Source organism: Nothoprocta perdicaria, unplaced genomic scaffold (genome assembly GCF_003342845.1).
Source record: "Nothoprocta perdicaria isolate Ctin4 unplaced genomic scaffold, notPer1 scaffold_175, whole genome shotgun sequence".
Lineage (NCBI taxonomy): Eukaryota > Metazoa > Chordata > Aves > Tinamiformes > Tinamidae > Nothoprocta > Nothoprocta perdicaria.
This window is the reverse complement of record NW_020454927.1, coordinates 518-15,322: the sequence shown is the minus strand read 5'-3', so window position 1 is coordinate 15,322 and position 14,805 is coordinate 518. Positions and strand designations below refer to the sequence as shown.

The following is a 14,805-nucleotide window of genomic DNA, read 5'->3' as shown; positions in this document are numbered from 1 at the left end:
AAAATTATAACTCCCTCAAAGTTGTCTACTTTTAAAAGTGTTAACAATAGTAAATATCATCCTGAAGTGGCTTGATGTGGATAGAAAATCTGTGAAGGGACAGTACTTTGAAGTTAAGGCAACTGAACTTCAGTTCACTATCTGATGAGAGACAGARCACCAAGAACAAGAAAGATCTAGGAAAAAAATATGTGAAACAGCATGTTTTCTGATGTATTTAGCAAAGCAAACTACTGCAAATTTCTTTCCAGTACTGCCTCCTGACAGGAAGCTTATCAATGTTTGATGTGTTGCTGCTAAGCACATTTACATAATTCTGAGGCTGAACAAAACAAAAAAGAAGAAAAAAGRTATGGCACTAGCTGTTCTGCTTCATAAAACCTTCCTTCATGGCAGAGTAACAGCACTTTAGCTTGTAAAGCTCTGCTCTGCATCAGCAGGTGGAGAAAGGTAGTGGGAAAGCAAGCTCATGACTGAAGGGGCAGAAAGGGAGATAAGAAGAAAGAGATAAATCGTTTTAAAGTCACTGCTTTGTCACATTTAGCATGCACAAGCAGTACTTTGAAATGTTTAAAGGATGCAAAATCTGCTTTAGCTGCTGGAACAGTAGAATGGTAGACAAATTCATCTCAGAACAGAAGGGTTCAAAGTCTTCACTGGTGTCACATCTTTCAAGGCTATCTCTACAGAGGTGGGTAGATTTCTCGAAAGGATGCAGGGTACACACAGATCAACAGATGTTGCATCTTTAGTTAAATGTTCTTGCCAAGAATGATTTTGAGGTTTCTTTTAGCGTGCAAACAGGCACAGATTCAAAGCCTTGCTTTGAAAACACAGCCAACAGGTCTGCAGAGGGATGTACAATGCTATTCTCTGGACTCAGACATGACATCCCAGATATATAGGAGAGAGAGACACAAATTTTGCCTTTGATTATCACAGTCATATTACCAGCTCTGGCATCACTTTTGAGGATTCTCTATGCTGAAATTCATGATCTCCTGCTCCTATTCATGCCAGTGGCATGGATATTTATGGACTTGTCCAGGCACAATTCGTGGAGAAACAATATCTGAGATACTGTTGCTGAGGAAGAGTTGCAACCTGGCAGCTAAGTGTGTGCAAGTACCCTCAAATTAGGTGTTTATTTTCAAGAACACGTATGCCCAACAAGTCATTCAATTTCTGTTAAAAGCAACATGCTGAGATTCATGTTCTGAAATTATTAAAGTGTTTGTACTATGCAGTGTTTCCAGACAACCTAACAAAAAATGAAACGTTCGAAGAGGACTAATTTGTGCAATCTCCTACAAGCAAGCAAACAAGATAATTTCMCAATTTTTTCTTGTTCTCTAAATCTGGAACTTTGCAGGTGTACTTTCTGCATTAGCCCTGAAGAAAAGGATTATGACACCATATAGTTTTTTTAATATTTTTTTTTTCCTAAGTACAAAAAGCTGGACAATGTTTAGAATCAGATATCCAATACATTTACTTAAGTTAACTGCAACCTCTACTTATTATGTTAGTTCAACAGCCACACCCGAGTGAACTAATTTGCTTAAAATATCTTTGTAAAACTAACAAACCCATAATGGTGTAAACAGTCAAAATAAAATGCTTCAAATATTTGAACACACTTTATCACAGAAGGCAGGAATTTCCAAGTAAGGTTATTTGATGTCCAGCAATACTGTTGAGACATAAGCAATGTCTGAGCAGAGAGAAATACTTTACTGTTACTTTATACTATCTTTTGAGATCATTCAAAAGAAATTAATTGCCTTGCTTACTGAACAAACTGGATAAGAAGCCTARCCCTTTACATGCTGTTGTTCCAGTTTCAGAGAAGAAAGGCTGTAAAACCAGGGGTGCTTTGTTAAAATACCATAGCTCGCACCTCTCAGGGGCACAGGAGAATATTCACCAAGTAACACATTATAAATTATAATCAAGATTCCATTCTCCCTAGGTGAAGAGAAAGTAACTTGTCATTTGAAGTGTTGTGAGTTTCTGAAAATGGACTAGAGGTTTAGAGGGTATAATGATATCATTAAGAAACACCCTTGCAAAGCAAGCAAAATTACACTGTGCTATTTCTTGAAAACCACAGGAACTCTTTATTGTTCTGTCAGTGGCAGTTCAAAGAGCTGTGTGACCCCATTAGCATTCACTCAGGCATGTATAACAAATTGAAGGGGTGAAATTTCTTGAATAGTTAATTATATTTTGTCTACTTGAACACCTAATACTTAGCTGTGTGGGCTTGGCTCCACAAAGTGCACACCTTGCACACCTGCTTTTGCTCCCTGCTTATTTATTTTTAATATTTACATGAAGAAGCAACATTAAAAGCAGAGAAAGAACAGGGAAGAAGGGAAGTAGAAAGAGCTAAATAAAGGCAGGCTGACTCWATGGCCATGGCTACTCAGATTTAATATTAGCATCAGTTCTGTTTTGAGCAGAAATTCATACTAGCTGACCAGAAGACCCTTCCAACCCACATTTCTATGGGAGGGAATGTGCAGAAATATTTGGGGTGATGTCTTGTAAGGCTTCAGCTAGAATCTTGCAAAGAAGCTGTTTCTCTCAGTTTTAACAAATGGCAGCTCAGGCCAAACTACTTAATTAAAGCATGAGCTTCTCCTAGAAATTGTCAGTTTTCCATAGAAAAGTATAATTGCAGAGATTCTGCTGCTGTATCTCATCAGAACAGCAGTTTGGCTGTTCTCAGCTTCCCTCGTCCCGTGTCATTTCAGTTGTCCAAGCCACCTTTGACACATGATGCCAAACAGCTCCAGACAATCTACATGCTGCAGAGGTGGTGGACACAATTTAGCTGAAGAGAGGGGCCAGCAACAAAAAGTGAGGATTTGAGGCACTGCCTCATTGACTTTGAATACAAACATTTTATTTTCAAATAAAAGATTTTGGAATTTGTCCAAAAATATTTTTTTTTATCGCAAAATGATTAATTTCTTTCAGAGAAAGAGAAGGAAGAGGATTGCCAAATGATATCAAAAAGTTTACTCACATTAATTAATTGCAAACCATTATCTGTACAAATTCATTAATTTAGTTWAAGTACAGACTCAGGAGTCCTTATCTCTTAATAGCTATTACAACTAAATAAGGAGTTTGAGAAATTAACATAAAGCAAAAGATCAGGAAGGTCTTAATACAGTTGTCTGTATTATTCTGAGATGTTTTGCTGCCTGTGTGTCCATGCACCATGCATGTGCGTGCTCCCACAAATCTGCAAGCAAACACCACTCCCAGACACTCCTACTACTGAGGACACTTTCACTACTCCAAATCTGCTTCTAATTTCCCTTGAAAAATAGCAGAACAAGACATATATTACTCAAGGCAAGCTTCAAGCCTAGGCAAGCTTCAATTCTATTTACAGTTTATTGAAAGTTCTGCTGTTATCCGCTATAGTACTTAAAAGCTAATAAACTATTTTGACCACCTCACATATATTTATTCATCTGCCTTTATTCTGAAAAACTGCCAATTTGATGGTGTCCTCAATGTATTAGCTATTTAAATAAACTCTGCATTGTAATTGTGTGAGACAGCTATGCATTTTCTCAGATGTGTTTTCATTGAAGGTAAATTTGAGTTATCAGAAAACCTCCCYTGAAATAATTTTTACTATACTTTTGCCATGTTTAAAACTTTTTCTAGTGCAAATAATTTGAAATAGTGACAGTGTGCCTGGTCTTAAAAGTGGAATGCAAAATAAATGATCTAATATGTCTGTAGCAGAAACAGATAYAAAAGATAATCTTAAATAATTGTGTTAAAGTCTGAAATGCAAAAYAATACAGTTGCTGAAGTAATTTTCATTGTAATGCTCTTCATCCTCTGAAGATGTTAATTTGTAAAAATAAAACACAGTGTGGGGAGGGGAGAAGGACATGGGAAGTCTCATTGAAATTTTCACTCTCCATTTTCACCTTTCCTTGGAACATTTCAAAGTCTGAGATGTTTCTGTTTGACATTTTCGAATCGAGGAACCCATGCTGTTCAGGAAGGTTTGTTTCAAATGTTTTAAAGATAAGAAGAAACTTAAAAATATTTGAAAGTGAAACTGAATGCTTCAAGATCACTAGACAGAATGTTGTAATTGGCATGGAAAATTTCTCCAAAAACATTTTTACATCTAGTGTCTTCTCCCCATCAACACGACAGTCTCCTTCACATCACTCGAGTTAGGACTCACGCTCAAGCTTATAGAAAGCATTGTAGTCCCTTTTTGACCATATTATATAGTCAATATTCAGACTTTACATGTTATTTTGCTTAGGAGGATATACTGATAGTAGACTAGGCTTTAGTTTTGCTTTCTCACCAGCCTTCCACCAGGTTGTGTTAAGGGGTACTAGTCTTACAGAGCCATAGCTTTTCTCCTAAGGGACATAGGTGTCAGTCTTGGAGCTTGTGAAGATCCAGTGTGAATCCTTTCCTATGAAGAGCAAAATCTACCTTTGCTTGGAAGATATTCCATTCTACAGATCACAGTTTATGGCCTGATTGYCACTGCTTCTCTTGCTCTGGCCTCRTTGTTCCTGCTATCCCAGGCCCATGCAGACATCTACTATCATTACACATCTCCAGATGTGTAATCTCCAAAACAACATCTATTCCACCTCGCTTTTGCACTCACCTCTCACTGAAACGTCACCTCAGATCTGACCTAATATTGTGTACATAGTCCCCTCCCYCCTTTTCTTCCCCCTGAAAAAGCAACATAAATGCTTTAAGCAGTTCTCATAACCAAAACATGCTCGTAAGTAAACACGGCTTTCAAGACGCCTTCACTCAGTTTCCATGCTAACAAGGCAAAAGCTTCAAGGTAAAAGAAGTAAAATAACGATTGATACAGATGTATCCCTCTCCAAGCTCTATGATATTAATTAGATGGATACAGGTAAATTAAGGTAAGTATATTTGGCTACATTCACATTTTATAAGAAGAAGAATGGTTCAAAATATGATGTGAGTTGGTTATGCACATATTGGTGGGAAGCCATAAAAGGAAAAGAAGGTGATCAGGAGTAGTCAGCATGGATTCACCAAGGGGAAGTCACGTTTGATGAATCTGATAGCCCTCTAAGATGGGATGACAGAGTGGATGGATGATGGGAGAGCCATGGATGTTGTCTACCTTAACTTCAGCAAGGCTTTCTACACCGTCTCCCATAATATTCTCATAGGAAATCTCGGGAAGTGTGGACTGGATATGGGAAAGCTTGGGAAGTGTGGACTGGATGGGTGGACAGTGAGGTGGATTGAAAACTGGCTGGATGGCAGAGCTCAGAGGGTGGTGATAAATGGGGCCGAGTCTAATTGGAGGCTTGTGGCCAGTGGTGTCCCCCAGGTCAGTACTGGGCCCAGACCTGTTCAACCTGTTCATCAGTGACTTGCACAAGGGGACAAAGTGCACCCTGAGCAAGTTTGCAGATGATACCAAGCTGGGTGGAGCAGCCAGCACTCCAGAGGGTTGTGCTGCCATTCAGAGGGACCTGGACAGGCTGGAGAGTTGGGCAGAGAAGAACCTCCTGAGATTCAACAAGGAYAAGYGCAGGATCCTGCACCTGGGGAAGAATAACCCCAGGTACCAGTACAGGCTGGGGAATGACCTTCTGTAGAGCAGCTCTGCAGATAGGGACCTGGGAGTCCCTATCTGCAGATAACCATGGTTGACAACAAGATAACCATGAGCCAGCAGTGCCCTCGTGGGCCAAGAAGACAGATCCTGGCCAAGAAGTGGGATCCTGGCCTGCATCAGGACGAGTGTTGCCAGCATGTGAAGGGAGGGGATCCTCACCCTCTACTCAGCTCTGGTGAGGCGGCATCTGGAGCATTGTGGCAGTTCTGGGCTCCCCAGTATAAGAGGGATGTGGAGCTTCTAGAGAGGGTCTAGTGAAGGGGAACCAAGATAATTAAGGGACTGCAGCATCTCTCATATGAGGAAAGACTGAGTTGGGCCTGTATAGCCAGGAGAAGAGAAGGTTGAGAGGAGATCTGATTAATATGTATAAATAGCTGAAGGGAGAATGTAGGGAGGAAGGGGTCAAGCTCTTCTCAGTGGTGGCCAGTGACAGGACAAGGGGCAATGGGTGTAAGTTGAAGCACAGGCAGTTCCATCTCCATGTGAGGAGGAAATTCTTCACTGTGAAGGTGCCAGAGCCCTGGCACAGGCTGCCCAGGGAGGCTGTGGAGTCTCCTTCCCTGGAGATCTTGCAAACCCGCCTGGATGCCGCCCTGTGCCCCGTGCTCTGGGTGCCCTGCTGGAGCAGGGGGGTTGGACTAGATGATCTCTAGAGGWCCCTTCCACCCTCAACCATTCTGTGGTTCTGTGATAAATCTTTTATTAGCTACTAGTATGGAAGAGCTACTTTCTGTTCAGAGCAGGCGTATTGCAATAACCTTTTCTGTCTGTTTGCTATGGTTGAATTTGTATTTGCTTCCAGTCTAATTCTTATCACCAGCTCCATGAGACCTTTCTCCAAATGCAGTAACTGTCATTAATAAAGGGCTTTCAGCTTTACATATCCAACCTCTTCAACTGTCCGCATTGTATTTTATCCCACTTACCCCTAGCCAAAAGCCAAAAAGCCTCCAACTGGAAAATGTGCTGATCAATTCTACTAAGCAGTTCATTCCAATTTTCAAGTGACAAATGTGAATCTAAAGCCTACAGTGCTTTTCTTTCTCCTTGTTCTCATCAAATCCCTAGAGCTGCTAGGCAAACAATAAGYACAGGCCTTCTCTTGCAGAGAGCAAAGTCTGTTTATCTACCTTTATTTTATACTTAATAAGTCAATCCCTTTTCTTGTCTCCTAAAATTTCAAATGTATCCTTATTGACAGCCCAGAGAGTACTTACTCTACATATCGTAACAGCTGTTCAAGACAGATAGCATGAATATTTCTGTAAAATTTCTAACTGACCTTATTTCAATGGATCCTGTGTTCATCATTAGTTGTGAGTTTAACAAAGGTCTTAATATGAAAACATTCTAATATTAAGGGAAAATTGCTTCAGAAAACATTTAGAAACTTTTAAAACTGCATTTCACAAAAAAAAATTGTTTGCTTCTTATGTGGAAAAGATAACAACCAAGCTTTTGCTCGAAATTCTAAAATTTCCTTTATTCTTTAATAATAAAAAAAAAGGGAAAAAAAAGGAAAGCAAGCTGGCTGGCTTAACAGAGATGACTGATATTATTCTAAAGGGGAAGGATAAAGAGAAACTGATTCACAGATGCCATAAATCAGTGTAACTCTGTACAAAGCCTCATCTAGTGTATTCCACTTGAGAATTTGTCCTTATCACAGAATGGCTGAGGTTGGAAGGGGTCTCTAGAGATCATCTAGTCCAACCTCCTTGCTCCAGCAGGGACACCTAGAGCACATGGCACAGAGTTGCATCCAGGCAGGTTTGGAAGATCGCCAGAGAAGGAGACTCCACAACCTCCCTGTTGCGGAGGGCAGCCTGTTCCAGGGCTCTGTGATACTCACAGTAAAGAAGTTCTTCCTCACATGGAGATAGAACTTTCTGTGTTTTAATTTATACCTCTTACCCTTTGTTCTGCCACTTGCCACCAGTGAGAAGGTGGAGGCCCCATCCTCTTTACATTCTCCCTTCAGGTATTTATACATATTGATCAGATCTCCTCTCAGTCTTCTCCGGGCTAAACAGGCCCAGCTCTCTTAGTCCTTCCTCATAAGATAGAAGCTCCTGTCCCTTAATCATCTTGGTTGCCCTTTGCTGGACCCTTTCCAGAAGCTCCGCATCCCTCTTATACTGGGGAGCCCAGAATTGCAGTGCTACAGGTGTGGCTTCACCAGAGCTGAGTAGAGGGGGAGGATCATACATTCGTTATGTATCTGTTATTTTTGTCTTTCAGATTTTGATTCTGACAGATTGACAAGATGCAGGTGTAATGAATGAGTCATTTCTGAGTCTGTTTCTAATGTCCTAGAATCAAACAATTGTAAAGTCTAATTTGAGTTTTGATTTTTTTTTTTTCACTAGGTGTTAATGTATTTTTCCTTGTCATTGTCCAGGTCAGTGTATACATATATCTACAAGTGGGTTTACTTCCCTAGCTTATGTTACTGATAATCTGAGCTGCTTTGCCTTGAGTATGCAATAAAATAAAGCTCTTTCTATCTTTCTATTTATTACAACCTATTCAAAACACCTGATGCACCTGATGCAGTGTAATAGGATATTTGCAGCACAGGAGCCCTTACCTCACGCTGTAGATTTCTACAGAAAGGCTGAGCTAGAATGAGTCATTTTTAGAGTGCTCTTCTGTCTGTTTATGATGTAGGTTCTCACATACTTTAAACTTTCAAGTGATAGTGGTATATGTCCCAAACTGGGCTTTGTGCAAAGTCTAATTGTATCTTATACTTATTCAGCTAGGCTTCTCACACCTGTATCTTTCACATGGCTCCCAAGGAGTTCGACTGAAGTATTAACTAAGCCAAAGATGCTTCCAGCATCTTTGCTGGGTTTCAGATTAAAATTGCAATTTAAGTAAATTTAAATTTAAGTGAAAAGTGCCAGTTCCTTGCTCTAAGATCTGGGCTAGTGAAGAAAAGACCAAACTTGCAGGACAAAGGGCTCACACAGCCACATGAGCACTGCCTGGGYTCCGTTCACATCCCCTGTTTGACTGTAATAAGGATTTAATGTCCTGACCTGTCCTTTTAGTCAGATTTGGTCATACTCACCAACACAACTGACGCTGATCTAAAACACAATTACAAAATCTCTGCTTGCTTTCATCTCTGAAAAATCTTGAGTTGGTAACAAATAGGAAAGAAATCAACTGCTTCTTGCCAGTCCTCATGAAATGGAATATCAAGTGTTTGTCTTTGCAGATTAAATTTGTTAGAATTAACATACAATTTTGACAAAATGGTATTTTTCTGRAAAAAAAARAAAGGCTTTTACAGGAAAACTTTTTATCAGCTCTTAAAAGGTTATACATAAGGTTATACATAAAGATTTTGTGGGGAAAAGGAAAAAGAAAAGAAAACATTATGCCTTGATAGGCAACTGTATTTTGTTCATACCCACTCTATATTTTAGTGCACATTTTGATAATGCTGTAAAGGACAATAGGAAAAACATTTGATTGTGGAAGATAGTATAAGAATGAGGAGACAAGTCATCTTGCTTCTATAATTTAACTAACATTAACTATCTCAGTTCCACACAATTGCAGTAAAAAAAAATGCTACAGTTACACAAAAAAAGTAATTTTCTTCATACTAAAGGTCATCTTCAGACAATTCTAAGCAAGATGAGTTTTTCCTAACCTGGTATCTCATTCCAAGCAGTAAAATGAGGTAAGGCCCAGTAATATCGAGACATATCTGTTAYCTTGTTGTTTTTATTTTTTTTTAAATAATCTCCACATCAGTGCTGCTCTGGATAAATGTACTCAAAAYATAGTTTTCAAAAAAGAAGTTTATTCAAGATTTTCACATTTTAATATTTTCTTAAAAAGAAATTTATCAGCAATAAGATCAAAGCAATGATAGCTAAGATCAGAGTTTTGGGGTATTTCTAGCTGCTTTTGGTGAAGTTGGTGCACTTTCCCCACCTTTGCATTCGCAATGACTGGTTTCTCTTTGATGTTTTAAGTCTTGAAGATCAGTAAGGTCTAGAAAAGTGTACAATATGAGCTCAAAACTTACAGTAGCAATTGTGATAAAAGAGTAGAGTTCATAAATCAGAGATGGTTTAAGCAGAAAGAATTTTTCATTGCACTGCTATGTTATAATTGGAATTGCTATACTGTACAAATAGTTACTTAGTATCAGAAAAATAGTTGATTAAAGTTGTGACATTATGCTACTTTGCGGACATTAAATAACATAAGAAAGAAGATAACTGCTCTGTTGAGCTGTAATGGACTGGCTTGCACAATGTAGTGTATACTGAAATCCAAACAGAAAAAAARTAGCATGGAGCAAAATGTGTTTTCAAACCAAATGGTGATGTAACAAATATTTGGTTTGCCTGTGCATTTACAGGTTTATACATTGTTCAGAACTGAGCATCCTATATCATAGCTATGTAACAATCTCTGCAGTTAAATCCTTTAGATCTAACTAGAGGTGGTCCTGCAAAAAGATTGAATTACCATATGTTCTGTGTTATGTACGTTCTCTTCACCTAGGGATAATCTACTTCAGGAGCAATTTGTGAAAAAGAAAAGAAAAAGAATATAAATGCAAATAAATGAATTGAGAAGAAAATAATGCTTTCTTGCACCACAATAGAGAACATAATTCAATCTCAGAGCAAGAAAAAAGTACCAAATGTATAAATTTAAGTTATTAAGTACACTATTTATTTGTTAGAGGTTTAGTATTTCAGAAAAAAAGATGGTGTGACATAGTGAATCAGATCAGACTTTCACAAAAAATGTGGTGAGGTTATCCAGCAATGGCATAAAGATGAACCTATTGCTGTTGGAAAGATCTGTACCGGATCCCAATATGTGAACATATGGGTTCAAATCCATCAGAAATTGCAAGAGAGAATTAATTTTCTTCCTGTAAGTATACATCACTACACTTAAGTAGCACTTAATGTGACCCCAAATCTTTTCTAGGAAAAATGAGAGATTGTCATGTAATCTGACTGCCTGAGCATCCACACATGCGCAGTATTCCAGCTGTCAGAAATAACAAGGAGCTAAAACAACCTAGACCTGTTTCAGACATCATAATCTCATGAGAGTAGAGGCTAGCTGTTTTACTTTCATGACCTCCAAAGCAACTAGTATCATGACTCTTCATTTTACATATGGAGGTCTTGCTTGCATTTCAAGTACATGTGAAATAAATTTTATATTAGACAGCAGAAGCTCTTTTAAAATAATAATAAAACAAAGTCTTACTGAAGCTATTTTAACAGCAATCAAGAAAAGAACATTGCTTGCTAAATCTGTACTTTATAGCTTGCTTTTTTGTTTGCTTCTAATCCTTGCAAAGCCGAGCCCAGCATCCAAAACTCTGCATAAGCCAAACCCTTCAGTGGACAGAAGTGTCTAGAACACCCTATCCCAATTTGTATTTTCTAGAAGGACAGTATCATTTCTGCTTAATATGCAGAAGATGGCCATAATGTCATTGTAAAATAAGAAAGAAAATAGTGGCCCATTACCAGGAAAGGCAAACAGCAGCCTCCTTAAATTGCCCAGCACAGGATGTGAAGTTAATGATAGTTGTAAGATCAATCTTGGTGCTTCCAGGTCTTTYGCACTTCCAGAAACATATTTTTACCATCAAATGCACATAAAGACAGCTAAACTCCCTCTGGGGATGGCAAAGAAGGAGGGGCACAGCAGGAGGAACTAGATCTTAAAGGAAATGCTTTTTTTTTTYCCCAAAGTGCAAAGCTGGAACTGCCCTGAGGTGCATATCCCCTCTCCTTCCTATTCAGGAGATAGACAATCTGATGGTACCACAGGATTAAGGACAGATCTGCATCTTATTAGAGAGTTAAATTTTTTTAAAAAAAACAGATGGAGGACCAGAATAGTTTGTTGAAAATTGATTTCATTGGGCATTTCACTTAGCTTTTTCCTCCTTATGACTGAAGTTTTGTTTTGATATTATTCTGTGAAGGAAGCCAGATGAGGCGATAGCAGCTACAGCAGCAGGTAAATTATTGTCCTAGGGACTAATTGCACAGCTTGAGTTTCTAATTTGTTAGATAGCTGAAAACTTGCCACACAACGGAATACAGGCTGAAAATTACTGACAGATTTCTTTTTATCTCATTTTGGAATAGTAAAACAGAGACTATTGTGATCTAATTGCAGACAATTTACTAGCCAAAAAATTAGTTGAACAAATTATTCTTTCTAGCCTATTCATTCAGGGTAAAATACACACACACACACACACACACACACTCACTTACAAAGATTATTCCTAATTTATGAGTATATTTATGACTGCAGGATGCCTGAGAAGTAAAAATAAAATCAAAATACAATCACTTGTGAAATCTCCCCTTTTAAATACCTAACCACATGAAATATATGGGTCCTGAGGAGGGAAGTCCTGATCTAAAGCTAAAGTCACCCCTCTTTTAGGAGGGAAGATTGAACTACATGACCTCCAGAGGACCTTCTAACCTAAATTAATCCTGTGATGCTCTCAAACATCCATAATTAACAAGATTGTATCAGACTAATTCAAATTTTAAAATGAAAGTCCCAGGACTAACAGAGGAGATACGTATGGAAGGGGCTGACATTCTCTGTGAGCACCACAGCCTACACTCACCCTCAGGTTTCTCCATCAGGCACCAGCTGCCTTGTCCTCATTTCCCACCTAATCCTGTAACAAAACGTTGTTTTACCTCTCTCCTGTTTGTTTGTGAGCACCAAGTAGATGTGTTCCCTGAACAGCCTGAGCCGTAATGCAGTAGGATCCTGTGACAAATTAAGGCAGTCAGAATGAGGGCATAATTGGGAGCTTGTCCTGCCTCTTCTTCTCTACTCTGACCCAGATGCACCTGGGTGAGCAGCATGACCACACACATCCGTCTGCCAAGAAGGCTGCCCCTTCTCCTGTGTGCAGATGTGCTTGCATGCGGACCACAGGCTCCACAAGGCAGATGTTGCTGGACTTTAATCCCCCTGAGCTCTCCGATGGATTAAGCCCCAAATCTCCACCCGTCCTTCTTAATGCTGCAGTAACACACATATTGGTTACGCTGATTTACAAATTAAATGAGAGCAAAAGACAGCCAAAAAGAAACGTTTGAAAGTCTGCTTTGCAATGCRATGCAATTGGGTTCTGGATTATTTTCTCCCGCTAGCCTCTTACCTTGTGCAGTGCCTGCTGAGACATATTTCCCCAGCTGCAGAGGCAGAAGAAGGCATTCATCTCACACACTACCTACCTGTAACCCCTCAATGGCCAGTTTGAGGATAGACGGTGTAAGCTTGGAGGCTTGCTTGAAGGAGAAATTACTCCAGTCTATAATTAGGATGAAGCCATTTATCTGGAGCTCCTGATCTTCAATGAGGACTTCCAAGGACAACAGGATCGCCCGAAGGATGTCTATGAAAGAGTTCCTAAAGTCAGAATGTAAAAAAAAAAAAAAAAATCAGTTTTTGCAGTTTTCTTCACATCTCAAGACATTCGAAWCTGCTGCAGATGAAGCATGTATAGGGGATGAAAGATTTATCCCGGTGGAACTCTTTAGAAAACACAGCTACTTCAGAAGTCTCMCTAAAGCACTCCTGCTCCAAAACTCACCGTCCTCTCTTTGATTTCCTAAGTTCTGTCCACTGAGGGATAAAATAGACCCTGAATTAAATCTCTTTGCTTTTTCTGGCATTCCTTACAATAGATTTTAGYTAAGCTACTTTCTGAGAATATTTGCCTGTAACAAAATGAAATGGATTCAGGCTATCAGTTCAAAATCCTGCTCCTCTGGATGCACTCCCACTTTTTTTCTTTTTTTCTTTTTTCATTCCATTACAAAAAAGAAAGAAATCTGTACAATATTAAGAAAAGTGGTATGGTTACGTATAGGTTGCCTTGCCTTCCCGCTTAAGTGCTGGGAATGGTTTAAAGTTTTTGTGAAACAAAGTTTATCTGTTGCCTTATTTTTGAGAGTGAAATGCAACATGGAAAATAACTGAACCCACTTGAAATAGAAATTCTGTCTTAATTAGCAGTCACAGCAGACTGACTACAAGGCTTCCTTCAGCTCAAGTTGAATAATTAAAAATCTCCAAGGCCGTGAAGGAGATGAGAGTGAGCGACGGGGAAAAAAAGTGTTGAAATGTTTCTCTCGTGTCAAAATCTGCACTGAGAAGCCTGAGCCTCCTTCTGCCTTGCTCTCATGTGTCTCATAACAGCAAGAGTTCATCAGCATTAATAAACTCATTCCATACTTGCACCTGAAGGAGCTGAACCAGGACCTATCGTGATCTCACCTTCCCCATAAGGTGAATTACAAACAACAGATTCTTTTGATGAGCAACAATCATGGAAATCTTCAGGCAGTACAGTTTGTAGTTCTTTAAAATGAAATTTGTACCATACTAGTATTGTAACSTACTTTACCTCTGCTGTATTCTCATTTTTAATGAGGTCTGAAAATTTAGCTGCCATGATTTTTTGCAAAATTGATACAGCCTACTACTAAGTTCACATCATCTGCTCCTAAGAAGATTTTCATTTAATCATTTTCTGCTGTTTTACTTAATGTAAAATCAGTCATCTCAGCCTACAGGAGCATTTTTAAAAATTGTACCYGAGAAAAAGTCTACATACACTCACTGTACAGTCTTCTCTACTATCAAGACCTCTGAACAAAAGGTTGTGGTAAATTTGTATCACAAAAAGCTGTTTTTTTTTCCCTTATCCTTCCTCTTTTCTTTTGGAAAGTTTTGAATGTAAATGTGTACTCCTTCTCTAAAGACCATACCCCTGGCAAAGCTGTTTCTGGTCCATGCCTTTTTGCATATGTTATAAGTGTCTCCAAAGTACAATTAGAACTAATTTGAAATATATATGGAGCTTAAAGATTTCACAGTAACAGTCTCAGTCTGGACTGAAGCTATATACCAGGCCGCCTTGTAACAGGGCAACCTTTGAACATTTTTAGGTTGTATGGGGAAGCTATGCTAGACAGATAAACCTAGGAAGTACTTCCCTTAGCGGGATGAAGGCTGACAATCAGTCAGATTTATGTGCAGTTGTTTGTGTGTATGTGTGTGTGTGTGTGTGTGTTTTT

At 38.9% G+C, this 14,805-nt stretch overlaps 1 protein-coding gene across 1 annotated transcript in view; it reads right to left on the bottom strand.

Moving 5' to 3' along the window:
* LOC112944777 (clavesin-1-like) overlaps window positions 1-14,180 on the bottom strand; it is a 64,093-nt gene extending 49,913 nt beyond the window's left edge. Inside the window, exons 1-2 of the mRNA XM_026036286.1 lie at window positions 14,128-14,180; window positions 12,958-13,132 (exon numbers count right to left, since the gene is read on the bottom strand). Coding sequence (XP_025892071.1) covers window positions 12,958-13,132; window positions 14,128-14,180 — 228 coding nt within the window. The remainder of the gene's footprint in view (window positions 1-12,957; window positions 13,133-14,127) is intronic.
* Between the last annotated feature and the right edge of the window lie 625 nt (window positions 14,181-14,805).